At 43.2% G+C, this 17,681-nt stretch overlaps 1 protein-coding gene across 1 annotated transcript in view; it reads left to right on the top strand.

Annotated features, from left to right (window-relative positions):
* The window catches only part of RYR3 (ryanodine receptor 3), a 581,277-nt gene that overhangs the window by 286,983 nt on the left and 276,613 nt on the right, over positions 1 to 17,681 (top strand). The window contains exon 5 of the mRNA XM_045815782.2: positions 15,841 to 15,915. Coding sequence (XP_045671738.2) covers positions 15,841 to 15,915 — 75 coding nt within the window. The remainder of the gene's footprint in view (positions 1 to 15,840; positions 15,916 to 17,681) is intronic.

Raw genomic sequence — 17,681 nt, 5'->3', positions numbered from 1 at the left:
CTGTTCCCACAGCAACCAGGAGGCGTAAGTTCACTCTGCTGAATTCTGGCCCTGACAGATCCAGGTCCAACTGATCTCCTTTTACCTAATGTTTTGTGCTCACAGGAATTGCAAAATACTCCTCAGATCTGCCAGTCCCTTTCCCTCATTTGGCTGTCTGTCCCTAAGCACTCATTGACTTGTGCACTTTTTTAAAATATATATTAACTTCATTTTAATTTTGTTAATGGACCTTGGTGTTTTTCTTTCTTGTGGATAACAGACATCACTCAGCATTTGCACTTGTCTTTCCAGACATATCCCCTGTATAAGAGGAATCTGTTTGTATCTGTCCTTTATTTTCCTCTATAGTGATCTACTAAAAATATTCCAACAGAAGAAAAACAGTTTTTCATTTCTTGTATTAAACGGTGTTAAGAAGCTCCAGTCTCTTCTTCTGAGGAGTGATGTCACAATTGTTGTATCTTGAGAAGTGTGCCAAGATAATCAAGGCGTCTCCATATTTAGCATTTACCTATGTCTCATCCCTTAAGAACTACTTTCATTTTGTTCAGGTTCTAGCACAAAATACAGGTATATCCAGCCCCAAACAATCTTGGTTTTAACAAATGTGCATGTGTCTAGCTCTCCAAACCGAAAGACTTTTGTATCTATAAGGTCTATTCTAAATGCACTCACTTGATCTGGGAAAGGAATCTTGGGCTGAACCCAGCCTTTCCCCACATCCCAGTGGGTTCCAGAGCAGGGGCAGGCTTAGATATTACCCTACCGCCAATGTCCCCAACCTCCTTTAAGCTAGGGCCACCTGGCTCCAGAAAGTCCAGTTTGTAGCCCATGAGATCTTGCCCAGCATTCTGTCCCAGATAGAGCTTCTACAATTTTTCAGACTGAATTTTTTTTAAAAAAAGGTAACCCCCATGGTAGTTCACCAATAAGGGAGCGGGGCGTCATCACCATGGTAACAAATCCGTGGCAAGAGCCAAGCACATAATCCCTCATCCCCGAGTTCTCCTACCTGCTCAATAGCCTCTCTATTCTACGTCCTTGTTTTATAATCTAGTGATTGAAAAATAACATCAGTATAGGACGATCATAATTTGAACTAAGACTTTTAGACTATTGGAAACTGGACGGTACATTACAGTGACCTTTCCCCACACCGTGGCACCCCATTCCTTGCTTTAGTATTATCTTACACTCGCATCTCTTTCCAAATACCTTGCATATTCCCAAATACAGTCGTCATTTTCTCTGTGACGCCCAGACCTCTTCTGCTTGGTCAGAGGGAGCCCGTGGTGGCCTTCTGAAAGTTACTGCTGATGTCTTTGAGAGCATCCTTGCTCCAGTGTGGCAACAAGGCAGCCCAGACCCGTCGTAATTCTTCTGTCACAAACATGAGCTTGAATCTGGTTCCATTTCATGGAGAGCAAGTCAGAGACGAACCTCTGGTGTTAGGGATGCATATTCCATAGCCATGGCTAGTGGAGGAGATAATAACATGATACTAAAGGAGAGATCACTTCAAGCACCTTAGTGATACTTTATTTTTATGAAGAACATAAAGATCACAGTGATATCTCCAATATAATTCCGGTCTCATTCAGTTTTTCCTGCCTTTATGTGAGCTCTTATTAAACTGTTTTGTTTTTTCTCTTTGAGGTAACAGATTTCCTGTGGTCTGTAGCTATATTGTACTGAGCTCTGCTTTCTCCATTTATTTAAAGAACACTTTTGGAGTGCCTACTGTATGCCATTTCCATCTTCTGGTTTCAAGGCACCATTTTCTAGTGTGTTAAGGAAGATCTTCCTTGATTCTTCAAGCTGCATAAACAGTTACAGATGAGTATGGATTAGTAGGCAGTAATAGCTTACCAGGAATTTTTATAGCTGCCTTGGCTGAAGTCCGTCTGTCCCTCTGGCTCTCCTCCTCACTTTGGACTGACTCTCTTAGATAACGTGTTACCTTCTTCCAGGTTCTGGGGATCATTAGCAGCAGTGTATTACTCTCCCAGAGTAACTACTCTGGGAGAGTAATAAGCAAAGATCAACTAGAGTTCTTTTTTTTTTTTTTAAGTTCTATTGAGATAAGATTGACATACAATACTTGCGTAAGTTTAAAGTATGCAGCATAATGACTTGACATACATATATTGTAACATTATTACCATAACAAGCTTAGTTAATATCCATCATCTCATGTGGTTACAAAAATTTTTTTTCCTTGTGATGAGAACTTTTAGGATTTACCCTCAGCAACTTTCAAATACACCATATAGCAGCGTTACCTATAGTTATCAATCATGTCGTACGTGACATCCCCAGTACTGATTTATCTTATGACTGGAAGTTTGTCCCTTTTGACCACCTTTACCTAATTACTACTTCTGATAACCACAGATCTGATCTCTTTTTCTATGAGTGTGCCTCTTTTTAGATTCCGTATATAAGTGAGATTATACAGTTTTGTTTTTCTCTGTCTTCTTTCCCTTAGCATAACACTCTCGAGGTTCATCTATGTTGTCACAAATGGCAGGATTTCCTTCTTTTTGTGACTGAACAGTATTCCTGTGTGTGTCTGTGTGTGTCTGTGTGTCTGTGTATCTAACAACTTCTTTACCCATTCATCTGTCGTGGACACTTAGGTCGTTTTCATGTCTGGCTATTGTAAATAATGTTGCAGTGAACATGGGGGTGCAGATATCTCTTCAATATCGTAATTGCATTTATTTTGGATAGATACCCAGATGTGGCCTTGTTGGATCATATGGTGGTTCTATTTTGAATTTTTCGACGACCCTCCGTACTGTTTTCCACAGTGGCTATACCAATTTACATTTCTACCAGTGGCGCACAAGGGTTCCCTTTTCTCCATATCCTCGCCAGCCTTGTTATTCCTTGGAGGTTTTTTTTGTGGAGTATGGTGGGGAGGATAGCTATTCTGACAGGTGTGAGATGACCTCTTATTGTGGTTTTAATTTGCATTTTCCTGATGATGAGTGATGTTGAACACCTTTCCATGTATCACTTGACCATTTTCATGTCTTCTTTAGAAGGATGTCTATTTGGGTCCTTTGCTTAGTTTTTAATTGGATTATTTAAGGTTTTTTGCTATTGAGTCATCTAAGTTCTTTATACACTGGATATTAATTCCTTATCAGATACATGATTTGTTAATATTTTCCTCCGTTCTGTAGGTTGCCTTTTCGCTTTGTTGTTGTTTCTTTTGCGGTGCAGATTTTTAGTTCGACATAGTCCCACTTGTTTATTTTTCATTTGTTGCTTGTGCTTTAGGTGTCACATTAAAAAAAAAAAAATCCCTTGGCAAGACCTATGTCAAGGAGTTTTCCCTATGTCTTATTCCAGGAGTTTTATGGTTTCAGGTCTTACATTTAAGTCTTTAGCCCATTTCGAGTTAATTTTTGTGAGTGGTATAAGACAGGGGTCCAGTTTTGTTCTTTTACATTAAATATCCACTTTTTCCAGCATTTTCTGAACAGACTGTTTTCTCCATCAAGTATTCTTGGCTCCCTTGACAAATATTAGTTGACTGTGTATGCGTGGGTTTATTTCTGAGCTCTCGATTCTGTTCCATTGGTCTATGTAGATCTGTTTTTACGCCAGTACTATACTGTTTCGATTACTTTATCTTTATAATAAAGCTTGAAATCATGGAGTGTGGTGCCTGCTGCTTTGTCCTTCTCATCCAGTATTACTTTAGCTTTTGGGGTCTTTTATGGTTCCATATAAATTTTAGGTGGTTTTTCTACTTCTGTGAAAAATGTCATTGGAATCTTGATAGGGATTGCAGTGAATCTATAGATGACTTTGGGTGGTATAGACCTTTTAAGATTATTCTTCCAACCCATGAACTCAGGATACCTTTACATCCATTTGTGTCTTCTTTGGTTTCTTGTATCAATGTCTTGTACTTCTCAGTATAAAGAACTTCCACCTCCTTGGTGAAATTTATTCCTAAGTATTTCATTCTTTATGGTGCTATTGTAAATGAGATCCTTTTGTTTTCAGAAAATGCATTGTTTTTGATGTTATTTTCAGTACCAAGTCACCACATTACGTTAAGGGTAACTACCAACACCCCTGGGAAATGATTGATTGATTGATTTTTCTCCAGCCATTGAAGGAAGCAAATGACAGCACAACTGAAGTTTAGTTTTATTTTTGGGTTCGGATTGTGAACCCTACTCCATGTTTCTGAGCTGCTCCCCTCCTCCTCTCACAGAACGCTGTTGCTAATTTTAATATCTCTTCTTTCCCTTGCCCAACAAAGCTTCTGTTGCAGCTCAAGGGAAGTTGGGTTTTACTGTCAGTCTTAGTAGGTTATCCTTCCAATGTCAGGGTGATGAATTTACTGTCTGCACAATGGGGAGAAAAATAGATCCAATGGTGCTTTGCTCTATCCATTTCCTGACTTCCAGTCAAAGATCAGAGAAGACTTCCGTTTTAAAAACAAACAAAATACTTTTATTTTTCTCTTCGACAGAGAGCTGGGTGGTGGCTGGAACACGGAGACCTAAACTAGGCTTCTGAAAGGTGGGCCTTTGAAAGCAGGCATACGAATGCACTGCTAAATGTTAGGGGATTTGGAACACCTCTAAAGGACATGAACCTCACATACATGGAAAAGTAGAAAAATCGTCCGTTTTAAATTGTAAAAATTGCACATCATAAAATTGTAAATTGTAAAAGTTGTAAATTAGAATGCAGAGTGCTGAAATGCACCCTTCAGGGCAGGGGACTTAGAAAGGACAGAACCAGAGTGAAAACAGCAGAGATGACTGACTAGGGAGAGGAGTGACCCAGTAGTAAGAGAAGAAAAGTAAAAGACCTTTCCCCTAACCTGCTCTGTTCTTTGTCGCAAACTCTATCTTTTCCCAGGCCCGGTGGAGTCCAGGATGGTGGGGAAGGAGGTCTAGAATATGCATGAGGCAGCTCAGAAAGAGTCCAGCTGCCCTTTGACATGATGAAGAGGGGTGGGTCTGGGGGTGGTCATGATGGAACCCACCACGCATAGGTGACAGTAGGGGTTTTTGTCTTTCCACCTGTCACATCGGTGGCAACAGAGCTCAGAAACAGAAAAGCAGAGAAAGTCAATTTTTAGTTTGACTAAATCTGTCAAGGACTAGGGAAGCAACCGTATTTGTTCTTTGCTTCAGTGGGATTCTAGAGAAATGCTGAAAGGAAAATCAGTCACTGGTCCAGAAGGACAGTTCTGAGAACAGAGAAGTACTTGCTGGCTGTATATATCATACAGATTACTTGGATGAGGTCTCCGACGTGGCTGAGGAGTCCCAGAAGGGTGATTCTCAAGACTGGCTGTACATCAGAACCACCTGAGAGCCCGGGCCCCATCACAGACCTACAAATGAGAATCTTAGAGAATGGCCAGCTTTTTATACTGTAGGGGATTTGTTTAGCTTGCTTTGTTTTCATTTTTAATGCTCTACCAGTGATTCTGGTAGAGAGCTGAGATTGAAGATTACTTGTCTAGAATCAGTCCATGAGATGTTGAGAAGAATTGTGCTACTGTTCTCTGAGCAGAACAGATAGGAAGTATTAGGGGCACCTATCTTATCCTTACACAGGCCCATACGTATATAGAGCTCTTAAGAATCAGTTTCTCTACCCAAGGCCACTACATGTACTTCAAGGAAAGATGTGTGTTTGTTTTGCTCAGATATATGGCCCTAGGCTTATTGTATGGATGTAGAGAGAACAAGATGAATTGATCTCTGTCCAGCAAGGTCATAATTGGGACTGGTGTGAGGAATGAAAGAATATCCAGGAGAGAGAGAAAAAATAGGTTAAGGAGTGCAGGAGAAAGGAAGGAGGATCAAAGATCAAAATAGAATTGATTTCATTTTCTCTCTCATAGCCCACATGGGTAAAAGTGTTCGCACACAGTAGGACTCAGTGGTGGTTTTATGATAAAAACTTATTCCTATTTTATTATCCATAGAATGAACAGAGATTTTTTTTCCCTACAGAAATAGTAGATTAGAGAGAGTGTTTGATTTTTCATGTCAAGGTAATCTGACCTTTCAAATGTTAAACTCTTTATAGAAAATATTCAGTATATATTAGTTTGGGATGAAAGCCCATGATTGGGCAGAGAGCTTAGTCTTGACCCTATGTGGCTGCTGGTCTACCGTTTCATCAGAGGCCTGATGAATGATGAGTATGGGTGGTTCAAATCAAAACCAGAGCAGTGACTGGAAAACAAATCCAGCTGCTGGGGTTCTTTATGTAAAGACTGAAGGGGACAATATCAGGTTCTTAGAAGTCTGTTAGTCAGCTGTGAGACAAAGGGGGAAACATTAATTCAGAGAAAAAAAATAATTGCTTCACCTCTTTCCAAGGTATACTTGCCATCAATCTAAATGTCATTACTACCTGACAAATATCTCCCGTCAGTTTGTTCTCGTAAAAGATACAATAAAAAGAAACGTGTTATAGCTGCCATTCTGGCTGTCTGGTTTCCCTGGGACATCCATGTTCAAAGGAAAGCACAGATGTATCTAGAATGACCCTGTGCTGAATTTGGAGGCGTCCCAACAGCCGGCTCTTTCCCCACCACGGAGAACGCTTATCTTCCTGTTTCAGAATCAGTGTTTGTAAGGGGCGTCTCTGTGGCTCAGTCAGCCGCAAATCAGGCTCTCTGCTCAGCAGGGAGTCGGCGCCTACCTCTCCCTCTCCCTCTGTGCTCTCTAATAAATAAGTAAATTCTTAAAAAAAAAAAAAATCAGTGTTTATGAAATCCTGGCCCTAGTGGGAACCTCATAAAGTGATTTGGTTTGTTCCCCAAACTCCATGGATTGAGGGGGGGGAGAGGAAATGGTTGCACCTGTCTATATAGATTCTCATGGATCAAAAACTTATGTTTAGAGACTTGAAAGGGGATTCCTGAGTTGTCTTCTGCTGTGGGATCAGGGTTTAAGTCTGCACTGTGCAAGGACTCTTCTTTCTCACGGGCTTAAGTGCTCACAGGGAAGAATGAATTCCGGGTCACCGCCAAAGCGGCTCTGCAACCCCCAGCTCATCTGAATCCTCGCTCAGATTTTACCTACTAAAATCTGGGTAAGGTTTCGGTGAAATGGGTGTCAGAGAGGTTTTTCCTGCACAGAATACCTCCCTGCTGCACAGCCTCTTGCTGGAGACGATGCTCGAGACCCAGAAGTTAGCTTCTCAGATCAGGCTGCGGCCTTTCATCCCTTTGTCCTGAAATATTTCCATGTGGCTGGGCAAGTTATGAGCCGAACAAAAATGAGATTGCCAGAGTCTTCTCACCGAGGACAAATAATTCTAGGTGCTTCCAAGAGGGCAGGTGGGCTGAACTGAATGAGTTAGAAGCTGTGGGAATGGTACATTTGGCATTGGTGGGAGGTGGTTGGGGGTGGATTGTTGGCTTCGTGTCCTCCCTACTTAAAAAATGAAAGAACGGAGACTAGCCTGTTTTCAGGCACAGCTTTTGGAACATTCCATCCTTCAGTCCTGTGGTAGGAGGTGATGGGAGGGGGAAGCACTGAGGGTGTGGGAGGTGGGGCTCCCTGGTGTCCCGACCCCTGCTTTCCCTGCTACTAGAGCATTTAGCAGAAGGAACAGTGACTTCGATAGGCCTTCAGCCAACCCGAGTCAGCCACTTCTCTCAGGGGTCCTATTGTGCCTCACAGCCTCTGCTATGTGGGCGTGTGGTTTCAGAAAGGCAACTGGGGAGACAGCCATGATCCCTGAACTTGGGGAAGTGGGGCTGTCAGGTAGCACACCTTCCTCCTCTTTTCTGAACTTCATTAAAACTCTATTTAGTTATTTCTGTTTTTAACAATATGCTAAGAGACCCGTCAACGATGCTAAGACTATGGCCTCCTTTCAGGTACATTTAGCTGAAAGGCCTGCACTGTCCTGGTTGAGTTGCCCCAGACTCACTTGAAGAATTTCTTACAGGAGAAACTCCTTCAGGGGATTCTGCCCTGAAGGTGTGGCTTTCTGTAGACACTGGTTCAGGCTCCTCGTAGAGTTTTAGATCTACAGTAACACTCCCGTTACAAAGAGGAAATCAGGGTGTCAAATTAGAAGAACGGTGCCTTGTGCTTCACTAGTGTTTTTATATCCCAAGAGGGCGAGCCCAGGAAAAGCTGGACTTGGCGGTTAGCTCACTGAAGAGGAGAGTATCTGATTCAGAAAAGGCAGTGAAGGAAAGCGTTTGGTGGCCTGCACTGGGCTCTCTGGGATGTCACACACACAGTAAGGGGAGTCACATGACCAGAAGGTGCTTCGTTGTGGTCCTCTTCCCTGACTCTGACTTCAGAGCCCAAGTCAAACTAATGTGCGCATGTACCCTCCCATCCTGGGCCTGCACTTTCTAAATTTCAATGCACTGCCTAATTAGCAGTAAAGAAGAAAAATCATCCCTGCTACCAGGAGTTTATAATCCAAGACCTGTTTGGAAAATGTTGCCGTTTGAACTGGGGAAGTATTGTCCGGTCCCATCTGCCCTCCCGTCTTAGAAAAGTGGGGACTTGGGAGTTTGGCCAGAGGCGGGTAATGGGCTGGCCTATAGCAATAGGGGGAGGTGGACCTGGAGTCTAGCAGCTGGGGGAGGCAGCCTTGGAAGCATGGAATAGTGGAGAGACCGTCTCCAGGAACAAGAATGGGATCCAAGGCGAGGGGTCCTCAAAGGACAGTCCGAAGAACCAGTGTGTTTGGGATTCCAGAAGGAGTGATTTTCTGTGGCAAGAGATTTTTTCCTCTGGAGTCTGGAGCTGGGCCTGAGGGAACTTAGGAGAGGGTCAGAGGGGTCCTGGATAAAGACTACCTCCCTGGGGTTTCCACTTAACATCAGGAAAGAGCTAGACTCTGGATTAATGCAGAAAAGAAGGCATACTGCTATGCCTTCCATCAGCCCTTCAGGCAGGAAAAGTCATTCACTGAGGATTCTGGCAAGCTAATGACATCCTTGAGCAAATGCGGTTTTAACAAATAGACAAAACACTTTTAGAACACTCCACTTTCTTTAAAACGTGCAACAGTTGTTGCCCTCAACACGCATGCGTGTTTTTTTTTTTTTTTAATTGAAATGATAGTAGTGTTAAAAATTTGGGAAAATCTCCACTGGTTCTGCAACCAACCAAATGGCTTTTGCATTTTGATAGGTTTCTTTATCATTCTTGCTTATACATAACAGTTGAAGGCCTTTTTCATTCTGCCTTTTCACATTGACCTGTTACACCACATTCCTCTGTGTTTCTGGTAGCCTCTGTAATTGACTTCCTTAATGGCTGCAGGATAGAACATCCTGAAGAAGCCCATGATCTACCAAATAACATCTTTCTTTTAGATATTTAGGCCCCTTCCAGGTGTTTCATTTGCCTCCATTATAATGCTCTTATCACAACAGTGTGAATTATTCCCCGAAGTGAAATTACTATAGCAAAGGTTATGGCTCTTTTATACATTACCACATTGCCATGCAAAAGAGTTGCACTCAGTGTCACAGTTAAATGGCAGCTCTGACAGCATTGTATTTTTCCCTTTTTTTTTTCAAATTTAGTTGATGTAAAATGATGTATAAAAATCGCTTTAGTTGTCATTCCTTTCATTACTAGAAGAGATAAAAAATCCCTTATCCATATGCTTTAATTTTATTCCTGATAGGAATCCTTTATTCATATCCTTTGCCTGTTTCTTTACTTGAGGCTTATTTGTTTCTTACGTTTCAACAAGATGCTAACCCATTTGTCCTGGTGATACAGAGTATTCTGTAATTTATTAAGTGTTGTTTCCAGTGTTCTGAAGTTCAGTGATCTTGGTACAATCTTATCTGGTTTTTGTTTCCTTGGAGGGCATCTGTTACTTCGTAGCTTGGATAAATATTAAGTCTGTAAAGGAATGTGGACCATTCTATTACATGCTAGTTGTTCCAGAATTTAATTTTAAAATGAAATATTTAATTCTGTTATCCATCCAGAATCTTTTAGATTTCCTGTGGCTCTTCCTGAATGCTTTTTGATTTGCTATCCACCTATCACAGAGACATTTGGTTAATAATCATGCCTCCCCCGACCATGTACTAGAAGTCTGCTTTGTCACATGCTGTACTTCATCTTTGTTTATGGACTGCCTGTCCTGTGCTACGTTCTTCTTTTTGAACCAGTACCAGAAGGAACTCATTAATTTTACCTCATAACATTTACTAAAACTTAGTTCCCTTTCAGAATAAAAATTTCTTAATGTTCATATTTCCAGGTGAATTTACAGCAATTTTGTTGAATTCAAAAATACTCTATTGGAATTTTCATTAAAACTGCGTTAAAGCTGTAAGTTAAATTTGGAAGAACAGGCATTTACAAATATTGGTGTTCTTATTCTGTAATAAAGTACACCTTTCCATTTCACAAATCAAATTAAATTTTATAGAATAAAGGTTTGTGGTTTCATTTTGAGGGTTTAACTCATCTAAGTAAATTCCTAAAAATTGAATCGTTTTTATCAGTTGTGAATAGAATCTTTGTGTTTTCTGAGAGTAGCGAGTTACCTGACTGTACTGTTAGCTGTCACTGGGGTGTTTTGTTTTTTTGTTTTTTACTTATATGGCATCATTACTAGTTGTCACTTGTATCGGAGGAAATGCAGTCATCCTGAGCAACATAAAGGAAATATTGCTCTGTGACCTTCTAGAAAGGTTTCTTTCTTTCTTTAATAGCCTGAAAGAGTAGAACGGAAGTGCGGTAGGGAGGGAAAGGAAACTGAAAGCATGCACAGTCACAGCCAACAAATTGATTTCATGCCGTCCACGCTCTCCCAGGAAGGTGGCCTCTGAAGCCTTTCATGGGGTATGTTACATTCACCAGGGAGCTTTCCCAGAGCCTGGGACCCCCAAAGAGGAATTGGGGTTCCAGATTATAAAAGAAGGTAGCTTAGAGGTCTAACAGTCTTGAAATACTTAGTATGGCTGGAGAGAAGGATCGTTCCCCTTTGTGTGTTGCCACATCAGGCTTATCTTACAGGGAGGCACCGTCTTTGGTAACCACCAAAAGAAATGTCAGGGATGGAATTCATTTTAAAATTACAGGCAAGATGATTGAGTTAATGATCTAGTGGAACATGTTTCTTCTGGACCTGGCATCAGGGTGCTTTTACCAGCTTTGCCCTGCCCCACCCCCGTCCCTGAGGTGGGACCAAATCATCTCCTCCCACCAGTGGTGACCGTGGAGTTCACTTGTGGAGGCACAGGACTGCCACCCCAACGAAGCCTCGCAGTCTTGAGGTCTGGATCCCCTGTGAACAGGACGTGCAGTCTTCTGGGTAGCATATCACATCTTTCCTGGAATGTGATTCCTGAATTAGTCAAATTGTGGAAACAGTAGAATGTGTAGTTCGACCCAGGTTCAAATCCAGGCTCACTGCTTACAAGCCGAATATGGGCAAGTTTCTCTTTTCCCATCTGTAAAAGGGAGACAAAAGGACCGCTCTGTGTAGTTATTATTTATTTATTCAGGGAGTATGAATATGAGTGCCGCCTCTTTGCCACGCACTGATAAAAGTGACCTTGACGTGGCAGAGAACTCAACAGACACACGGACCTTACGTCCTTGGGAATGGTGGAGGGTAGATACATAACAAATGTCTCAAGAAATAATACAGCAGCAAATCATGATAGAGTAAGGGTGATTTTCTTTTAGAAGGGGTGATCAGAGGAGGCTTCTGCAATGAGAGATGGAAGTACAGAACTGAATGAAGACTGGGCATAAGCTGTGAGGCTATTGGAGGAGGAACATTCCAGGTGGAGGGGAACATGTGTGTCAAGGCCCTGTAGTAGGAGGGAGCATCCTAGGCTGAGTAACAGAGGGAGGCCCAAGTGCCTGGAGCAGAGGTGGTGATGGGAGAGTCCTCACGGTAGTGATGACATCGGAGAGTTGCAGTGGAACCAGATCAAGGACAGCAGGGATCAGCAATGAAGGCCAGCAGCCATATCCAGGCTGTGACTTATTTTGGGTAGCCCTCTAGGTAAGAATGGTGTTTAAGTTTTGAAAAAGTTGTTTGAAATAAGAAAGACTACGTGACAGAGACCACATGTGTCGTGTAAAGCCTAAAGTCTTTACTAGTAGTCTGGTCTTTTACAGAGAAAATTTGCCAAGTCCTGATGCATGGTCTTGGAGGCCATGGTGAAGACGTTGCACTTCTAAGTGTGAAAGGGAGCCGTGGTGGGTGGGGGGAAGCCGAACGAGAAAGCGACATGATGTAACTGACGGCTGTAAAAGGATAGCTCTGGCTGCCATGTTGGCTCAGACTGTAAGAGGGCTGGGGAGTAGGGGTGCAGCAGGCGCCAGAGTTAGGAGGCTATACCATCATCCAGGTGAAGCAGGCAGTAGGCTGAACCAGCCTGGAAGCAGCAGGGTACTGAATACTTGGGTGTAGAATATATTTCAAAGATGGCCCCCGGGAGTGCTTTAGCTTGACTATGGAGCCTGAGAGGGAGAAAGGAGTAAAGGATAACACCAGGATTTTTAGTCCACACTCTCCTGTTGTCGTGGAAACGGGATGAAAGAATGGTCTTTTCTGTCCCTAGGGTTTGACGCCTCCAGTTCTCCCACCACGGTGCAGTCAGGCTTACCTTCTGAAGGTACATTTTTTATTGTGACACTCTCCGTTTAAAAACCTATACCAGTAAGAAAAACAAAACAAACAAACAGAAAACCCTACACCAGTGTCCCAGTAGCTGTGGAACAGTCAGTCATAGTCCTCCATAATCTGACTGCCTCGTGCCTGTGCCCTAACTTTTTTCCAGATGTTCCCTCTCGTTTCAGCTGACCCCAGTGCTAGTCAGCGAATCGTTGGCTGGTCCCCACGTGTGCTTCCTACTCTCCACCTCCAGGCCTTTGGTCCTGTGGGTTCCTCTGTCCTATTCTCATTGATGGTCAACACTCCAACCCGTCAGGGTCTACCTTATTGATAAAGCTATTCCTCAACACCCTTCTACCCTCCTGGTCTATTCCAGTGCTCCTTGTCTTCATCTGCTTTAATAGGCAGATTGCTTCCTATTTGTAACATGGGTTTTTTAAAACATAAGTCTTTCTAGACTTTCTAGACCAGGCTACCAAGAGGGAGACAACATAGCATATGGTGAAATCCCAACTCTGCCCTTGGAACCTGTATGACTTTGAGCAAGTTACTTAACCTCTTTAAGCCTCAGTTTGCATTGCTGTAAAATGGAGATACTTAATCTAGTTACGTCACAGCACTAATTATAAAGTGAGACCGTTCACATATCACACTTGGCATAGTTCTGTGCCTGCTGTATGCTTAATGCTCACTAAATCCCAGCCATATCGATTTACCTTGTTTTAGAAGCTGAGGAAGTATCTCCCTCTCCTGCTTCCCTGGTTACTTTGTACACTGGTTTTGTGCACAGGAAGATGTCACAGAAACTAGAGCGAAATGAGCTCAAGTTCTGGAGTGAACTGTGAGTTCACTTCCCACCACCACCACATCCAGCCCTATGATAGACGGCAAGATACGTACCTTCGTGAACTTCCAGTTCCTCACATTACAAACGGGGGAGATTATCCCTACTTAGACAAGTTAGGAGGACAAGCTACGATGTTACGTAAAGCACCTACGTATACTGTGTGCCCAGAGTAGCTCACCCAGAGTGATGATTATCAAAGCTTCTACAGAAAAAGCTCCTCTCTTCCAAGAACTGAAGCTTGATCATTCCTTAAGCAGTGGTTCTCAGGATGTCATCCCTGGACCAGCAACATCAGTGTCTGTCCCCTGAACTTGTTAGAAATGCCAGTTTCCAGGCCCCACCCCAGGGCCCGTGAAGCAAGTGCTGCGGAGCAGGGTCCAGCGGCTTAGGGTTTAACCAGAGGACCCCCCCCACCCCCCCCCCACCCCCCCCCCCGCCGCCGAGAGAACCACTGCCCTAGCGGAGGGAGGAGTCGGGCTGTGAAGCCTCCCGGGTGCTGCGAGGTGCGGTCCCATTCAGTCCCAGTGGGGCGCCTGGGCTCAGTGTCTCTGCGTTTCTGTTGTCACCGTATTTAATAAAGGACGCGAGGGCCAGGAGATGATTCCAGAAGTGCCAGAGAAGAGGAGGAGCACAAGCTCTTTGTGCCACTTTTTGTGGTCAGCAACGCTGGACTCTTTTTAAGATTACTCGCAGAGTTGATGGGAACAAAGACGAGGGTGTGACCCACGGTTATCACCGGGACATATAATGTAGTCAGTAGTTCTATTGGAGACACAGGACCAGTTTGGGACACACACCCACACGGAAGTCATCAGGCGCTACCAGTTAACTTCTGATATTGCAGGTGTGCAGGGAAAATATCAGACTGACAGGATGTAAAAATTATTTGGTATGACTCATTTTAACATAGCTGTTGACACATTTGTAAATACAGCAACTAAAGTTAGTCCTAGTGACTTCAAGAAATTCGGAAATAGTGCAAAGAACATTTAATTCCTCCATCATATTGAAGCCTGGGAAGCCCTTAAATATCTTCAAGCTGTGAGGAAATACAGCCCCATTTATGTATGGTTATCAGCTTTTTAAAAAACATGATACCACGTCTATCATTTTTCTTTTCTTTAGGCTCCTGGTATGACATGAGAAGATTATCTCTTTGACAGAGTGATTCTTTTAATCCAAATAGAGTTAAAATAAAATGACTCTGGACCTCATTACTCAGACCTGTGCCTTCTCTCTGTCCCCGTGGCTTTCCCCTTCATTGCTCATTGCTCTGAGGGAGGGTGGGCGCAGGAGAGGAGCAGACCTCCAGCCTGCCCCTGGGGCTGCTCCTATGCGGGTCTAAATAAAATAAGGTACATAAGAGGTGCCCTGGCATACAGAAGGCAAATGTTAGATTTTCTATTTACGATTCATTTTCATTTCAGGCTTTGAGTGCTTTTTTGTGCATTAGGGATGGGGTCCTATGCTCAAATATTTTTTCCTAAAAGGAGTGTGTGATCAAAACTATTTGACTATCTCTGAGGGGAGGGTCACAGGATAGGAAGAAATTTCGGTAAAAGGTTGAGAAAGTTAATGCCAAAAAACTGTAGGATTTCTTGTAGATTTCAGTTTTTTTCCACAATAAATAATAGTTTTGTCTCTGATCGTGTGCTATTCAGTTCCGATAGTGACGTGTGACTCAGACTCAGGGGAAAAGCAGCAGACACAGAGGCTTTATGTTGGGCTGTGAACAGCCGAAGTGGAGCTGCCTGGGGAGGCAGAGAAGGTACCAAGATGGTCCCTCAACCGATGGGTCTATTTCTGCATTACTGGTTGCCCTTTGAAAGTCCTGGATTTCAGAGCCATCTGGAATGGTGAGATCTGGGTAAATAGGACCCATTTAAGTGATTGGGCAGAAGGCCAAGTGCCTCGAAGGGAAAAGACCGCAGGGTGCAGAATGCGACCATATGCCTGTCCCCCAAGCTGCCTTTCTGTCGCTAGGCTCGAGTTACGTCACATTTGTTTCTCTCTCTCACTCTGAACGCTTCTGAGAAGTTTCAAAGGAAGGTAAGCAGTACCGACCTCATTTGTATGCTTCTCCGGTGGAGCAGCTCGGGGTTTCTGCTGACCCTGGCAGGGGACATTTTCAACAGGAGGTTTGGCCTCACACACCCTCTCCCAAGGATGTTGCATGGCTGTGGTCACGCGTCTCCCCCTCGCCCATAGGCTGGCCACTCACTTCTAGAATGAATTCTTTGGGAGCTTTGCCATGGGTCTTTTCTTTGTAGTCTGTATTCCAGAATTCTTGTCGCGCTTTGCTCTCAGAGGGGCCGCAAGTGGCCCGGGCTGACATTTTTCCTTCTCCTTCCCCACAGGCAGCACAAGGGGGCGGCCACAGGACCCTGCTATATGGCCACGCAATTCTCCTGCGGCACTCCTTCAGTGGAATGGTAAGCACATCCAGCTGTCTGCTTTCACCATTCAAGGAGGAGGAAAAAGAGGGGAGAAAGTATAGGAAACCAACAAGCGTCTAGATTACATCACAGTGGAAATAATTTGGAATATAAATAATTAGAACACATTGTCTTCGCATTTCCTTCGTATAACTTATCTCATTTTGCACTTATGTATTTGTTTAATGTCTGACCGCCCTCCTTCCCACTCCATGAGGCAGAGGACCATGTCTTTTTTTTTTTTTTTTAATTTCACTAAACCCAACCCTACTAAGAATGGTGCCTTGACATACTAGATGTTAACTTGATGAAGAAATAAAACATGAAATAATGGATTTCTTGGGCATATAAGGATAACCAGGATAGAAGAAAAATTAATCATGAGATTTTTGTAAAATTTCAGCTCTTTGACTAGCTATAGGAAATGGGATGGTATCTATTGCCTTCAGTCCTGGAATCATTTGAAGGTATTCTGTGAATCCAGAGGCAGTAGGAAGACATGGAGCAGAGCAGTCACAGAGAGCTCACCAGGCTGTAACTAGTTAGGGCTCTAGAACCAGAATCAACCAAAATGGGGATAACTCCATGTAAGTTGAGAAAAATTGTTCAAGTTTTAAGTTAAGGCGGTTTGTAAAATACAGATATTGCAGATCTTTGACAGGGCATCTTAAGGAGCATATCGTGATCCCAAGACCCCAGTCGAGTGTAATACGAGTCAGCTCTCATCATGAGCGCTCCTGTCCCTGCATCTGTCATTGTCACTCGCTCTCAGTGTGAGGAAGGCTTGTTGTCTTTGTCTGGCCCTGGTGGAAAAGGTTACATTAATTCAAGACTTCATTTTTGCACGTTCACACCTGCAGTACGCTGCAAAGTGCATCTCGAAGCTTGAACTGTCACACCGGCAGCAGGAGTAGCAGCTGCCTCTTAAATAATTTATTTATTGCAGCATTATTTCTTCCCCGAGCACTGGTAAGAAGTTGACCTTTTCAGCCTGAACGTTCATCTGTTGTAGTCTTTCGTGGCAAAGGACAGAGAACAAAAGTGACCAAATGGAAGGTTATTGGAGCGGGAGATGGGGACCTCTAGAGAGTGGGAAACTCTGTATGCTGACAATGTCTAGAATTGAGAAGTGAGCGTGTATCTTTCAGACCTGGTGTTTATCCATAGGGTAAATCAAACCTTGATACTTCTCTTTTCCTGCCTAAATAGACCCAACCCTCAAGCAGCACACTTCTCATGGCTTTGAAAACTCAGGCTAACAGCATGGTAGGGATCTGAAGGATTATGTTATTTCTTATTAGACATGCTGTCCCCACCCCCCAAAAATCCAACTCACGGTTAACGTAAACTCTATACTAGCTAGTTCTTTTTAGGAGCAGCTCTGAGAATGAAGCCGGTGATATAGGACTTTGTACAATGCAGTGATTCTCCACTTTCCTGTTGCAGAGAAATAGAAGTAGAACTCAGAAAATCCCTTCCAAGTGCTTACCTGCCAGCCGGTCTAATTCCAAGATCAGCCCCTGTGCCTGTCAGTAAAGGAGGCAGGGAACGGGCCTTGGGTTGGTTGGTTTTGTTTTGTTTTGTTTTGTTTTTTTCCCATTATTAAGTTATTTTAAATATCATTGTTAAGTTTTATACGCACATGTATGTTTATAATTGGGGGGTGGAAGCATAGACACCGAGAAGTTCCGAAGCTCATGGAAAGTTTGAAAAACAAAATCGATAGAAGTGGGGGGAATCATCATGGTCCCTCCCACTATCCA

This window comes from Ursus americanus, chromosome 36, assembly GCF_024610735.1.
Source record: "Ursus americanus isolate L20-20 chromosome 36, mUrsAme1.1.p, whole genome shotgun sequence".
Classification (NCBI taxonomy): Eukaryota; Metazoa; Chordata; class Mammalia; order Carnivora; family Ursidae; genus Ursus; species Ursus americanus.
Note: the sequence above shows the minus strand (reverse complement) of the source record. Positions and strands in the feature narration are given on the sequence as shown.